Raw genomic sequence first — 16,004 nt, forward strand, 5'->3', positions numbered from 1 at the left:
TAAGAAATTACTTTGCCACGACATTGCTGAAAAGAGATCGCACCGAGGGCGAAAGAGATCGATTTCGAGACTGTTTTTATTTTATTTTTTATTATGAAAAGGCTCGTTTTATTTTATGGTTGAGCCAGAAAAAAAAATCGTAGAAGGAGCATAAAAAAATTCGTTTACATTTTAAGTCTTCCATCGTGCACATTTACAATCGAGATTAGTCCATCCCCATCTAGATTTTCCATTTCTTGGCGTTCGGTGCCAATTTCCCAACAATTGGACAATTGGTCCACTCCTCAAGTAATCTCTTGTGTCAATCCCATTACATCCAAAACCCCACTTGCTCCTAAATGAGCTCGATTGCAAAAATCTAAAAAAGAAAAAAAAATCTTTCTCGATAATTAGGGAAATATATCTTTAAAATAATTGTTTATATCCCTTACAAAAATTCAAAAAGAAAAAGAAAAATATCTCTATTTTTAAGAAAGATACTTAGATACAAATTAAATTGATTAATTATTTCGGATGATAAATTGGTGATATATAATAAAACATTCTTTAGATTATTTATTTTTCCTCGATCAGGTGGGGACTGAACCAGGATCCCGGCAGATAAAATAATAAAGTAATTGATGTGAAGCGAGTTGAAAGCAGATTGGATGCGTTGACGTAAGCCGTGATGCACCGCGTGTTGGAGCGGATTTTCTACGCCGAGTGGTCATATTCTAGAGAGAGGGGGAGGGGCGGGGATCTGGACTGCTTTTGATTGGATTCTCATGTTGACTTCGGCGGAGACAAAAACGAGATTTCGGACGTAATTTGGATTGTTTAAGGTCTATAAATTTGAGGGGATCTATGTAGGCTATCATGATGTCCACTTGACTCCCTTTTGTCCCTTTTTTTTTATTTTAATTTTTCTTTTTTGTCCTTTCTTTGACGTGAGATCTCTCGCCTGTGAACGAATTAGGTATTAGCTTTAGGGATTATTTATTTATTAATTTGTTTTTCACCCCACCTTGGAATTTACAAAAATGCCAACCCCCGAGAGAGAGAGAGAGAGAGAGAGAGAGAGAGAGAGAGATTGAGGGAAAAAAGGGGATTTTTAGGGTGATCTTTTGATGTCCGATTAAGAGAGATAATCTTGCACGCATTTCCAACGCATTGACAATGTTGATTAATTATTGCTCCATCGTAATTTATCAGGATCACATCGGGATTAGACATGAATTAAATATAAAACTTCATTAGGACTTTTCATTAATTCAAGCGCGTGGTTCTTGACTCGAGGGGATGTGATTTTGATCCTCTAACGTGGTCAATACAAGGTTGTAACATGCATAATTCTTGAACTCTATGTATAGTGTTTAATGTTGTTTTTGAACTTTTCTCTTATTCGATTTAGTCTTTGAATTTTTCAATTTTGCTCAATGAAGTCATTTCGCCAACTCCAATGCCGTATCATATGGATTTTGCTGATGTAGACTAAATTGACATGATCAGTCACATTATGTCCTTTCGTTCTAGATTAAGAGAAATTTTTCTACTCTTTTCATTATTCTCCCATTTCTCCTTAAATATCATCACATGGTCATCTACACATCCATAATCACTGTTGACACATGTTTGACGACCTTGTAGCTCCATGACCTCCGGTGCATCGATGTAGCGTTTGTAGCATGTCGTTTCTCTGTTTCATAACTACAATTGGTGGGACGTTGGGCCCAAATTATAACCTAAGGTCAAGTTGAAAGTTGTGTGCTTTATATTTGTATTTTGTAGGGTGCTGCTAAGTGTCATTGAGAACATGGGAGAGATCTCGACGGGCGATGGGCGGTTGATCTTCATGGTGGCGATGGTGCTAGAGCGTGGCCGTGAAAAGGAGATGGTGGGGCGCCAAGTTTTGTAGCAGTGTTGTTGTCGAAGTGTGACAGGGAGGGGTGCGATGATAGGTAGCGGCCGCTAGGGGTGAGCAACAGTCTAGGGTCGACCTTGGAACAACCCTCGGACCGGCCCAACCCTGCTAGTCTTGGTCCGGTTTCCAATGAGACCAAGTCAGTCCTCGGTCCTAAGATTTCAGGACCAGTACTGTGCAGGTTAGTTCTCGGTCTTGAAAGTTTATGGTCGGTCCAACTCAGACCAACCTTGATAAAATATATATATATATATATTGGTAAAGGAAATATATTTATAATAAAATTTTATATTTAGATATAATATTTTTTAATGTTTTTCTTATAAATAGCAAACCTAGCCATGTTCTTACGCCGTGAAATGGGTGAATAGTGTTGTGAAATGGCTTAAAATGTCCTTAGCCTCTTGTCTTATTCTTCTTATGGTTTAATGTTTAGTTGCACTTTGCTTTTGAGTTTGTGTCAAGTGGAAGAAGTTTTCGAATAGTAGTATTGCCGTTGTTATGATGATGTGCCTATCAAGTGGTGTGAAGCTTAATTATTGGTTGATTAAACTTTGCTTGATTGAATGTATGAATCATTTTTGCATTTAGTGTTACAAGTATTATTAATAGATGATTGCAGGAGAAGATGCCTAGAAAACATTTTTTGGCCTAGAATTCTTTTCTCTTAAACTTCTCATCTCATCCCATTTCCCATTTCCCATTTCCCGAAGGGAAGAATGATTCAAAGACAAATCAAAAACAAGAAAATTATAATATGCTTCAGCGATGGAAACACTTTATCTCTATTAGCAATCTCGATCATTTATATAGTTTGTTGTTTTTAACTAGTATGAACTTTTTATGATAACCTTATCTTAAATTTATGTTGAATATGTACTTATATTTATAGTTTGGTTTGATATGTAATTTGAATTAATGAGTTTTACTTTTTAAGGAATAAAAAATGAAATAAAAAAAATTATCGGTTGGTCCCGGATTGACCCTGGGACCGGACCTAACCCATAGGGTTGGTCTGGTCCTCGGTCCCAAAAATTGAGGACCGACACTGTACGGGTTGATCCTAGGGTTATGCATCAGACTGGTTTAACCCGGACCATGATCACCCCTAGCGGTAGTAGTTAAGGACAGAGCTTTCTCTAAACCCGTAAGCATGAAAATTTTAATATACATAACTACAAGAAAATATTAAGCAAATCATATGATTAACCGATTAGCATTAAACAAATAAAAAGATCAAGGGGTAAATATACTATATTAAATTTCCCAAATAAAGATAAAGAAAATGAAGAAAAAAATTGAGATTAGGAGAGAAAAATCAAACTCTAATCAGATTAAGGTGCTCTTTATAAAGTGTTCTCCGTGTGCTCTAAATCTACTCGTATAAAAGTAATTTTTTAAGGCATGGTTGGCCTTTAGGCGGATTTTGCCCCTTTCTCCTCTCCACCATCCTTGGTCACGTCGCCAGTAATTTAGTGACTAATCTAAATTATAAAAAATTTAGAGATGATATGGAGCACTAGATAAAAGCTCAGGGATTACTTATATCATTACTCCTGTCGATGAAAGGAAGAACCTAACGACGAGCTTGAATATAGAAAATGCAACAACATGCCGGAATAAGTATGGGGCAATCAAATCTCTCGCCTTAAGCCTCTAGCCACTAGAGGAGAGAAGTTACCTAGTGAAGATGAAGAATAAAACTTATAGTCTATTGATTTCATGAAAATCAAAAGATTTATTAAATATTTTTTCAACAATAATCACTTATATAACTTAAAATAATTAATTAATAAAATTTATTTATCGACAAAAATTTATGTCAAAATACTTTGAAGACAATTAAATTTTTTTGTTCATTTATTATGTGAACGAAATAAGAGATCACTTTTAAAAAATTATTTTTTAAATCGTTCATTTTCCGTCCTCGAATTCACTAATCTCCGTCAATAATCATTGTTACTAGCTGGCCCGTTAATTTTTAATATCTTAGTGGACTTTCGGCTAAGTTCACTTTAGGATGGATTGATGATGATCAGAAGGCTTCGCCACTCAAGTCAGTGGACCTTAGCTAAGGTGACGAAAATGCCCATGACCTTGAAAAGTAATTACAGTTCTCCTATTGTAAGCACTGAGCTGGATAGCAATTTTAACTCCATTGCTACTTCCATTTTCTTGAGTTGGGTAAACGAACACGACAGAAGAAATGGCCGAGAAAGGATCGCCCAATCAGATGTTTGGCACAACGACGCGCATCGCCAATCTGGATCCTCCCAAAGAGGAAGGCGAAAAAAATCTTAGCCAATTATAGTGTTAGATCCCGACCGCGTCAACCACGCATCACACGCCGATGGCGTCCAATTCGAAATGCAACATTGGGGATGACTTGGAGGAAGGGAGACTAGTGGATGTATTTGAACCTCGAAAAGAATAAATAGTTTCGTCCATGAAGATGTACACAAGTACATAGTCGAAACTCCAGATATGGAGACACCGCCCTTACTTTTGCTATGCACTCTCGTCAAGTCCTTAAAGAGATATTAGGAAGTACTAATCCATATGTTCCCAGACTCTGAACTTGACCAATATGTGAGATATTTTGGATTGAGTGTAAGCTTGGTAAAAGAAATCTCTAGTTTAATACAAGAAATCATCTCACCACTCGAATCCATGTCACTTACAAAACATGAATCCAAGACAAGTTCAAAATACTTGCCTTTACAAAATAAAGACGAATAAATGCATTAGCACCCTACCATGGTATGTAATTGAAAATGACTCATCAATGTGATATAAATTATTCATTTAAAAGCAAGTATAAATGCGCAATTAGCACATGACAGCTCCCTGATATACACAGGTGAGAGTATTTAACACTACTTGTGTCTAGCTAAGATTCATCTTGACTAATAAGACATTGACATCACCAATTCACATAATCATAAGCTCAGCTAGCCATATCTCAACCTCTCCATCATAGGTGTTCTTTACATTGATGAAGATAAATACACCATCATTGTACACTCATGATGATTATCTCATAACCAGCTACTCAAACTGGATCATATATCATGTATGTGAATCATAAGCCCATCACATGTAAGAAATCATTGGACCTCATGTGCCCTAACTCTGTAGAGTCAATGGTAGAATATATGTATTTTTCAGTGTCTTATGCACATGCTTATACAAGGGATTTTGCTCTCCTACAAATAGGCCATGGCATGAGTATTTGGTACATGGCATCATTCATGTACAATTCATTATTACACAATAAATGTCACTTGTATTTCAGTAAGCATGATTGTCAATAATAGCATACTAACCTCTTGACATTTCTAGTGCAAATACCAACAATCAAATAATTATATGCATTTCAACATATAAACTTCATTGTCTTTTCACTGTGTCATCATAATTTAGTGTCGCACTCTTGCAAATTCACAGAAATATTGAGACAAATTTTTCTTAGACGATCAAATTTTAAGTAAGCAATTGTTTTTCTATTAAAGATAGGGCCTTTAATATGTTTGCCTTAATCATGAAAACAAAAATAATTTCCTATAATTAATTTATTAAATTAAATGTTTTATTATTTCTAAAACTAACTTAACCACATATATCATAAAGTTTAAAGTTCTGTGATCAGCCCCCATAATTCTCAGTTCTAGCAGATTAGTCCCCTAATTTGGTAATATTACAGTTTTGCCTTTAAAATTTCAAAACTAGTTTTATTGAACCGGTTTAATTTCCTTTAATTGATCTAACTTCATAATTTATTAATCGACACTGCAAGCTACAGAATAAAACTGTTAAAAGAAGCCTCTCATTTCTGTAAGTTCTCTAAATTGCACCTAAAGAAGCGAAAGTTATTGAAATGCCCCTTTTAGGTCTAGTCTTGACATTTTCACATTTGCAACAGGACCCTTTTAGTAACCATTCAAGCTCGTTCTGGGGATGTAGAACACTCTGCCATTTGAGCCAAGAAATCTCGATAGCTCAACATGCCATTCTTGAAGTCCAATCACACTTAATATAAAATTAAACTAAATGAACAAATATCAATCAACCAAATTCAAATGCCAAGTAGATCGATATAATTTAATCTCTATGTTTACTTACCTTGATTGGAAGATAATCTCCATTAACCTCGAAAGCAAAACATGCAATCAATTTTTTTTTTTTGGTAAAGAAAAACAAAACTAGTTTGATAGAGTCCATGATTTACCTTGTAAACACTTGATATGTGAGATTGAAAACCCAAACAACTCGATTGAATAGATTTTGAAGGTTAGTTGACATTTTTCTTTCTTTCTATAAGAAATTGGAAAGCGAAACAAAATGCAAAGTTGATGGGGTGACAAGTCATGATTGATCGCATTTAGGGTTTAAAACTTGAGGTGAAAAAATGAAGAAGAGTGTTCAAGTAAACAAGTGACAAATGGCATACTTTAGATGATTGAATGAAGATATTTGATATTCAAATGATATTTTACATTTCACTACATAAATAGAAAACTAACTATCTGTTATCCGTTTTAGATTCTAGTAAGTAATTAGTTATTGAGAACCCATTAAAATATCAATAGCAAAAGTTATTGGACGTTAGGGAAATCTTAGCACAATAAATTTTAATTATGACAATTATTTGATACGTGATCTAGAACATATCGATCCCTAATTCTCGTAATCACAACTCACATCCATCTAATCTAAGGGCATATATAATTTAACTCACATGCGTCGAGTGCAATCAAATATTTTTATTAGAAAGCCCGAAGGGCATTAATTATTTATTGGTATTTTCCGAATACAAGATGGGCATCGAGATGCTACTCGAGAGGGGAAAATGCATTGAAATGTGGGGGCAATGATTGCTTTTGACCCAACTTTTTGGGGGCAACAAAGGAGAGAAGAAAGTGAGTGCTCGATGTCCACCGTTCGCATGCCACGTATAAAAATGCCTTTTAGTTTTAGCCCATCGCCCGCCGCTCCCCCAATCCCTTATCTTCTCCATGTCTCCTGCGTGGGGGTCCTCGCGGGGATCGGCTGGGGTTTCGTATTCCTGGCTTGGAATCTCGAAATCGAATATGTGTATATGCTGGAATCATTCCGAGTGTAGGCCTATTGTGTCCAAAGGCATTACATAGGCTATGTTGCCTGGATCATATATAATCTTAAAATAAGATTATTTGTACTTTGTCTAGCGTTTGGTATAGGATGAAATATGAAGGCGTGCAAATAGAGTTTGAATATAATTTAGGTCAAGAATCTCATCTAGGGAGTGAGATATGAGGATATGATATCTACTATTCCGTATAGGTAAAAGGAAGCAAAATTAGGGAAAGAAACGGCTTAGACAAAGACCATGACAGAGAAGAGAAAGGAGAGAAAACATTAGCTTCAATCGCAACAAGGCGATTGCAAGGAAGGTAGTTGCCATCTTAGGTGCTACCATGACGAGGGGTTCCGTTGTCATCTTTCGGGATGAGCACGATGACCACCTCCTCTCCTCCCTCCCTCCTCATCTAACAGAGTGCGTATCTAAACCTACATATTTGTGATTAGCAATAAAGCATGGCGAGTTCACGCGACCTTGCTTTGGCTGCCGCTGCCATTGAGCCCTAACAACTCTGGGTTGGCTACACAAGCAACTCTAGACCCTTAGTAACTTGGTAGAAGCAATCTTTCTTTGTTACGATGGCCGCCACCTCAAAACAACCACAGCCATGGTGGTTGCCCTTGTTCCCTTTGGAGTAATTTATTTCAGAATTTGATTTTTCATCCAACTCTATTCTAGATTCATCAAACATTTCATAAGATTGGATTAGGCCGTGACTATGGTATAACCCAATATTGATAGAACATGGAAGACCAAATAACTTTATATCTACGGGATTTCATATCCTATTCAATCTCAATCCATGCTTGAACAACCAAACGCAAGGGATGTGCGAAAAAGCCTCGGAACCCAAAAGCGCCGGACCCATTTTTTGGGTGGACTAGGCCGGGCCACCGGGCCGAAGTTCTTTTAAAAGTTCGGGCCGGTCGAACCCTAAAAAAAAAATTGTGCAATATTAACGAATAAAAACCCAAACCTCGTTCCTTCTCTTTTTACTCTCCTCATCTTCCCCCTTGCGCCTCCCTTTCCCCAGTCCCTCTCATGCCCTTCGCCGTCCCACCACCACGCCGGGGAAGATCGGCGCCTCGCCGTTCCGCCACCGTCCCAGTAGACCGCCCGAGTGAACGCAGGCGGCGGCGGGCGGCGGCGGCAGTAGGGCGGACGCCGTTCGGCATAGCCGTAAACCCAAAGAAACTCCCCCAAGAAAGTCACGTGTGCCTATTTTTTCTTCTGGGTGTGTTTATGTGGGCTGACTTACTGCGCAACGGGTCTTTGAGAAGTGGTCGGATATCGGGACGAATGCCCAGAAATCTTTAGCGCGTATTCTGAGTAGAAGTATGTGTGGGTCGTCTAAGTTCTGGAGTTCTTGTGTCTGGATTAGATAATGTCCGGTACACGCGTGCACGTGCTGGGTTCTTGTACTGGATTGTGTATTTGAATCGGGCACTTGAGCTGCGACCAGTTGGGAGACCAAATTCCAGATTCATTCCGAGGTGTCTTCTCTCTGCAATACTTGTATGTTATCTGATTCCTCCGCATTGTCTATTGCGAAAGAAATGGCTTTCATCAATGGTTTATTGGCTCTGTTTTTTTTTTTTTTTTTTTTGGGTCTTTCTGCATAATTATTTAGTCATGGATATCAGCTTTCTTGGTAACAACAACTTGGCCGGGAAGCTTCCTGCGAATATCGTCGGTTGAAGCCTCGATGCCATGTATGCTTCTATGTCATGGCGATTCGAACTTATAGACGTGAGTCGTACATGTATGTTTCTGAGCTGCACTATGCTCAAATCTCTGTTTTCCCTTCTTAGTTGCGTTCTTTCGTTTTGGTTCTTCTTTGATTTACGTTTCTTTCGGAGGTCGTGTTCCGTCCTTTTGTCTCCTGTATACGGGTCTTTTTTTGCTGTGTCAGTGTAGGGCTCGAGCCTGTTATCTATCATGGTGCTTTTGATTTTTCAACTTGCTAGTTCTGGCAACAATTGGTTTCGTCTTGCATCCACCATATTTTTCCTTTTCTGTTTTCTATTGCTATGTGGACTTTGCTGCGTTCATAAATTTATGGGCGATTTTGTCTATGGTGCAAAGATCGGGCATATGATGGTTTACACTTGATCTCTGAACTTCAGGTAAGTTTGCATGTTTGACAAGTTTACATGCTGATGCTTTGCGTCTTTGCACCTTCGGGAGGAGTTCACTTTGAATCATTTCGCTGCTTCTGTTTTGCTTGAATTAGTAGCAAACATAGGAAGAAATAGAGAAAACAAGTCAAGGGTGGAATAGAGAAGTTTTTACCTATAATTCTTGTCTAACCAAGATCATTTGAATGCTCACAAGGTTAGTCGTGGAATGACTAAATGTTTTCTGGTCGGATGTTTTGAACTTTTAGAGTAATTGATTAGACCAACTGTTGCTGATTGTCTTGCATCTACGAATTTAATGGGTGGCCATTGAAAACTGTGATTGCAACAAGATTCAACTTCTTTATGTAGTTGTATGCTGACATGGTTTTCACAAATTCATGTTGTTTTTAAAAGTGTATTGGAACTCAAGATACCATGAATTCGGTAACTCAATTTCATCTACGGTCAACCTGTATTCTTAAGATTCATCAAAATCTGCAACTTATAGATGGCTTGCTTGCTTTGGTTGCTATTACTTTCTAAATACTACGCTTGTCATTGTGAAATGTTAGTCCTTTAATTTTGGAAATTAACTTGTCATTTTTGTGAAGTTGCTATGGGCTTTGACAAAAGAAAATTTCAATAGGTTCGACAGAAATAACTTATGTCCCCCTTGGCAAATGGTAGCAAAGCAGCATGGGATCAGAATATTCAGTAGATGACCTTTCCACAACAGCAACATGGATCCAGGGATGCACCATAAGATAATCTTTAATCATAAGAAAGCATTATAGGGTACAGTGTAGCTTTGCAAGCTAAACGCTCTTCACATGGCATTTCAATTTTGGTCCTACCAGCTTGCAGTGCTTCGGGTGCGTCACAATGGAGGAAGACATGTTCACATGCCTCACCTGCTTTCCTCTATGGCATCATTTTCTAGTAAAGCGCCTGGTGGTCCTTCAAATCATTACCATAACGATTTATGTAATAGTTATAAAGAGAAGCATTGCTGCCCTACTGATGAGAAAAACATTCTCAATGAACTCTCTGATTTGTTGCCAATAAGTTGGCCTAATGCTGTTTCCAATGTGCGTAATGATGATTATTTAAAGAACGAGATGGGAAGCAGAGAGCATCATGGCTTCTTATCCCCTGAAGAGAAATTCCGGGGGGTTTTTCTTCAAAAGCTGAGAAGCAAAACTGCTGTGGAACATGCTTTGACAAATGTTCCTGCTGTTTTGAACATTGACATTGTTGCTAGAGTTGTGAATCGTGGGAACTTAGGAGGGAAAGCTATGACAATGTTCTTCAATTGGGCGCTAAAACAGCCTACAGTTAGTGTGGACACTCATAGCTATAATGTGATTCTGAAAGCACTTGGAAGAAGGAAATACTTTGGTTTTATGGAGGAGATGATGCATGAAATGAAATCAAATGGTACAACTGCCACCTTAGAGACTCTTTCAATTGTAATGGACAGTTTTGTGCGTGCTCATCGAGTGAACAAAGCAATAGAACTTTTTGGCAAGCTGGAAGAGTTTGAATTGGAACGTGATACAGAGTCTTTAAATGTGCTTTTGCAAACACTGTGCCAACGGTCCCATGTGGGTGCTGCCAACTCACTTTTGAATTCTGTGAAGGGGAAGGTACCGTTTGATGTGACAACTTACAATACTATCATAGGTGGGTGGTCAAGGATGGGTAGAGTTGGTGACATCGAAAAGAATTTGGAGGCAATGGCAGCAGATGGAATTGCTCCAAATTGTTTGACTTTTGGACATCTCATTCAGGGTTTGGGGAGAGCTGGTCAGATTGATGATGCTGTCCTTATATTTGATGGATTGAAGGAGAAAGGTTATGATCCTGATGTGAGTGTCTACAGTGCCATGATTTATAATTTTGCAATCATTGGGGATTTTGATGCATGCATCCAGTATTATAGGAGGATGTTGAGTGAAAGATGCAATCCTGATTTGGATACATACAAAAGTATGATCAACTCCTTGCTTAAGTTTCGAAAAGTGGCTGATGCTCTGGAAATGTTTGATGAGATGTTGAGTAGAGGGCTTGTTCCCACAACTGGGATGGTAACCTCATTTATTGAACCTCTGTGTGGTTATGGTCCACCTCATGCTGCACTGATGATCTATAAGAAGGCAAGGAAAGCTGGATGCCTCGTGTCTTTGAAAGCTTACAAGTTACTTCTCATGCGGCTTTCTAGATTTGGTAAATGTGGAATGCTGTTGACTGTATGGGATGAAATGCAAGAGGCTGGTCATTTATTGGATGCGGAAGTTTATGAGTACATTGTCAATGGACTCTGCAACATAGGACAGCTGGAAAATGCAGTGCTTGTCATGGAGGAGTGTCTGCGCAAGGGTTTTTGCCCTAGCAGGCTTATTTATAGCAAACTAAATACCAAATTATTGGTTTCAAACAATGTAGAGAAAGCTTACAAGCTGTTTCTGAAGATTAAAGAGGCTCGCCTCCATGATAATGCAAGAAGATACTGGCGTTCTAAGGGATGGCATTTTTAAGTTTGCTTAGGGTTTAGGTGTGCCAGAACATACTTCTTTTTGCTTCTCAGGCAGTCTTGTCAATGGGAGGGAGATAATTGTTGAGGTAATCATCTCGTAAATCTCTTCCTAAAGAACACGGCGATCCACAACCCCTTTAACCTTCCTATTGTTTAGGCTAGCACCTGTTTAACAGTATACTTTCACAGAATGCTTAAATTTTCTGGCATGGTCAGGGCACATCTTCAGAGATCAAACGAAGTACATCAATATTGCAGCTTTTTTCTTCTTTATATTACCATGTGAATATTCATCTCTGTTTATGACATTGATAGAATACATACCTCCATTTAGTTATTGTCATCGCCTATTTTTTGAGCAACTTCGGTTTGCTTGCATTATTCTAGACTCTTTTGGACAAGGAAAGGCAGAAAAGAATGAGAAGATGGTGAAGGACACTCAGCTAGCCTAAGTTCTGTTTTTTCCTTTGCTCACTGACAAGCATGCGAATGTTTGTCGTGGTTTTTATATCAGAGAGAAATGCCCAGGGTGGTTTCTCCTTTCCTTTATTTTGAGCTTATACTCCACCTTTTATTCTAGTCTATGTAACATGATTTTTTATTGGAGTTTGCTCTGGAGCAAGTAGAATGCTGAGTGTAGATTAATTCTTCATTCTTTTTTTGTTGGATATAAGTTGATTAGCAAACAGTGTGCTTGAGGTGTTGACACTTGGAGTCAGAGGTGTTCAACAAAATTTGCCTTTCTAATTGTGGGTGCACCTCTTGAGTTCTTGTTTGCAAATTTCCACTGGTTCCTCAGTCAGTCCCTGGATTGTTGTCTCTGGAAATGGATCTTCTTCAGATCCAATTTTCGGAGGTGATTTAGTTTCTGCAAAACCCTCTCCATCTAAACAAGAATCTTCTGCACTAACTAATCCAGTTGTTGGTGCTCCTTTGTCCTCTGCTGTAACATCAGTTTCTGGAAGCCAACCTTCTGTGAGGCCCAATGCACTGAATGTTTTGCGGAGATCATTCTCTATGCTTTCTTGTGGCAGTCAGGTTCAGTGTCCCTATATGCCTTCAAACCCACGAGAGCAGGTTCCATCTCTAGGTTCTTCGCCATTCACATTGCCTGGAAGTTCAGTTAGGATAGCTAATTCTTCTTCCAGTGATAAAATAACTTGCTTGGCCCAAGATGAAGCCATCTACATGAAAGTGTTTATGGAAGTAGACATGGACAGAGATGGGAAGATCACTGGCTAGCAGGCTTGCAACTTATTTTAAAGTTGGAGGCTACCAAGAGGTATCTGAGGATAGGTGTGAGGTAGTTTCTCCACTCAGTTGTACATTACTTTCCTTTATTACTGTTTCCTTTGAATCGGTTTTATATGTTTAACAACATCATAGGCTGAGTTACTTGGCAAAGAGTATGAAGAGAAGTACAAGCAAGTTGCAGAGATAGAATCTGAGTTAACAATCGAGGAGGCAACCTTTTGAAGTTTACTTACTGAGACTTTTGGGCTACGGTGGTGGTTGTATGTCTATTTTGTGGAATAACTGAATCAAATATATGATGATGCTGTTTTTGCCCTTGGATATTTTTTTACAAACGAATGAGTTTTCATGGTAGACATAAATGGTTGCTCCCTGAATACTTTATATTTCAAGTTTGCTTCTAAAGTGCTCTAATCCTATTGCCCTTTCTGAAGGAAACGGGTTCAAATTCGTTACATATTGTATAATGCTTGTAAATAGATGCTCTAATATTTACTTTAATCTGCCCATTTGCCCTTTGCCATTCTGATAAGATTTCTCATACGATTTGTATTTGTTTCGTAGGATTTACTGTGATCAATTTACTTTACATCATGTCGTCACCACTGTTTTTTGCCCTTTTATGGTAATATGGATTCATGATTAATTGTCCACATCGTTTCCAGATTATTTCTGTTGGTTCGTATTCCTGCTTTAACTATTCCCTGGCAAAAGGCATTAATATGCAATTGTTCATTGGACTTTAGTTCTTCTTCTTCTTCTTCTTCTTCTTTTCTCTTTTTTTTCTGTGCGTGAATACTTTTCTTTCAAGAAAATGTCCTGTTTCCTTTCTGATTGTTGAAAATATTCTTTTGTGGTGTTTTGACTTTACATATGTTCTCTCTTTTTGTGTTCAATATATTTTATCATGAATGAGGTCCTTCATATTAATTAGTAAGGTTTCCACTTGCTAGTAGCCATGGTCCCAAGAAACTCCCCAAAATTGTCATCCTCTTTCTGCGAGTGCGTGTGTGTGCAGTCTGAAGTTCTCATTCTCAATGGTAAGCAGATTTATGAACATGGTGATTTAGACTTATAGACAATACCGGTGCACATATGTTTCTGAGCTGCATTATACGTGAACTTCCATTTAGCTTGTTGTTTTCTTTAGTTTTGGTACGAACCGATAGTTCTTGTTAATCGGAGTTGATCCATTTCTTCTTTATATATCTTTCTCAACTCTTTTTAGGTTTGGTTGTCTCACATACATGGATTAATGCTGTGACAGTATTAGGCTCTAGCACGTAATCTACTACAGCGCTTTTGATTATTCAACTTGTTAGTTCTTGTAACAATCAGTATCATCTTGCATCCATCATGTTTTTTATTTGCTGTTTTCTATTGCTATGTGGACTTTTCCGCGTTCCTGAATTTATCGGGTGATTTTTTTTTCCTATGGTGCAAAGATTGGGCATATGATGGTTTACACTTGATCTCTGAACTTCAGGTAAGTTCACATGTTAGACAAGTTTACATGCTGATGCTTTGCGTCTTTGCACTGTTGTGAGAAGTTCATATGTTCATTTTGTGGCCTCTGTTTTGGTCAAATTAGTAGCGAACAGAGGAAGAAAAAGACGAAACAAGTAAAGGATAGAATATAGAAGCTTTGACTTATAGAAATGTCTAGCAAAGATCATTTGAATGTTTAGGAAGGTAAGTAGCGGAAAGTCTAAATGTCGTCTGGCTGATGTTTTGAATATTTAGAGGAATTGAAAAGACCAACTGTTGCCGATTGTCCTGCATCTACAAATTTAATGGGCAGCAATTGAAAACTCTGATTTCGACAAGATTCAACTTTTTTCTAATTTGACCAAAAAAAAAAAAAAAAAACTTTTTCTAATATGTTGACATGGTTTTCTCAAATTTGAATCCGATAAACGTGTATTGTCACTCAAGATACCGTGATCTTATTACCTCAATTCATCTGCCATTGATGGGTATTAGGGAATTGTTGGTGCTCCGTTTGAGTTTTTTTTTTTTTTGGGGGGTTGGTTTCTGAGTGCTCCCCTTGAGTTTTTGTTTGGAAATATGCATTAAATCCACTGTTAGGGCCGAAATTCCTAACTTGAAGTCTTCAAGGCTTGCATGTGGATTTTGTGGACCAAGTGTTAATTGTCTTCCTTGTAGCAATTTATGCTAATGTCTATTTACAATAAACCTTCTTCTTTGGACTGCATTTTCCCTCCTCTTTATCTTGAATAACTAGATTTAATGCCAGCTTAGCTTGGCCTTTCTCTTCACATGAGGTACTGGCCACACAATTTATAACGAGTTGAGCAAGTTCGTTACTTTGTAATAGCCTAGTTTGCCTACATATATTAAGATTTTTTATTTATGTTGACATCTGTGTGAAATTTTGGTAACTTTCAGGTACCATTGGGCGCTTAAACTAGTGGGGAATCTTCATGGGCAACCAGGGATTCGAGCCAGCAGCGGAAGATGTAGCCACATTTCCAAAAGGCGGTCAGTGATTGGTTCAGCTTCAGATTGGTTATCAAGTTTTCATCCTCAACAAGCAGACTCGGAGCCGGGGAGTACAAGACCTGAGCATGCAAATGGCGACGTCTTTGCCGGTTCTCAATGATAGCTTTGTCCAGTTTGAAATGAAAAGGCAGTTGTTTTCGCCAGCAGCTGATGCTGAACCAGATGATCAGGCAGAAAGCTGAAATCGAGTGCCCAGAAGAGAAAAACACAAAACGCAAACCTCTGTACGGCAATAGAAGATTGGAACTGTGTCATGTTCATATTGAAATCTGGGTCCACTTCTGCTACACGTGCATATATTCATTACTGGGAATAAAACCCGTTTATTTTAGGACACACTTGCACTGGCTGAACATACATGGTTTTCGGTTTTCGGTTTTGCTTCAGAGGTTTAGAGGGAGGAACTGAACACGATATGCCGTCGAATCGATGCTTCACTTATTCATCGGTTGAGGTTTGAACTGACTAATCTGTTCTCAAAGGTGATAATTATTTGCTTGGCTTCCAAAAAGCATCAGATTCATACGATATCACATGATTCCCTCTTAG

At 38.2% G+C, this 16,004-nt stretch overlaps 1 protein-coding gene and 2 non-coding genes across 23 annotated transcripts; all 3 read left to right on the forward strand.

Moving 5' to 3' along the window:
• The first annotated feature begins 8,027 nt into the window (after window positions 1–8,027).
• LOC104448937 (putative pentatricopeptide repeat-containing protein At5g43820) lies at window positions 8,028–15,924 on the forward strand. 21 transcript variants are annotated; one of them, XR_005551870.1, is made up of 3 exons: window positions 8,028–8,537; window positions 8,666–14,418; window positions 15,342–15,924. XR_005551870.1 is itself a non-coding variant. In XM_039314940.1 (3 exons), the coding sequence occupies exon 3, from the start codon at window positions 9,973–9,975 to the stop codon at window positions 11,677–11,679; it is 1,707 nt and encodes a 568-aa protein (XP_039170874.1). In that variant the 5' UTR covers window positions 8,028–8,537; window positions 8,666–9,356; window positions 9,789–9,972; the 3' UTR covers window positions 11,680–14,807. The 21 variants fall into 21 exon arrangements, 14 of the variants coding, with proteins under 14 accessions (XP_039170874.1, XP_039170875.1, XP_010061187.2 ...); XR_005551873.1 differs by having other exon boundaries at window positions 8,666–13,972; XR_005551874.1 differs by having other exon boundaries at window positions 8,666–12,981.
• On the forward strand, window positions 9,122–9,186 carry LOC120295211. The gene has a single exon (XR_005552569.1). It is a non-coding gene; the product is annotated as a small nucleolar RNA snoR101 (small nucleolar RNA).
• Window positions 14,392–14,456, forward strand: LOC120295210. Its single transcript, XR_005552568.1, has one exon. It is a non-coding gene; the product is annotated as a small nucleolar RNA snoR101 (small nucleolar RNA).
• Window positions 15,925–16,004: the final 80 nt, after the last annotated feature.

Source organism: Eucalyptus grandis, chromosome 6 (genome assembly GCF_016545825.1).
Source record: "Eucalyptus grandis isolate ANBG69807.140 chromosome 6, ASM1654582v1, whole genome shotgun sequence".
NCBI lineage: Eukaryota > Viridiplantae > Streptophyta > Magnoliopsida > Myrtales > Myrtaceae > Eucalyptus > Eucalyptus grandis.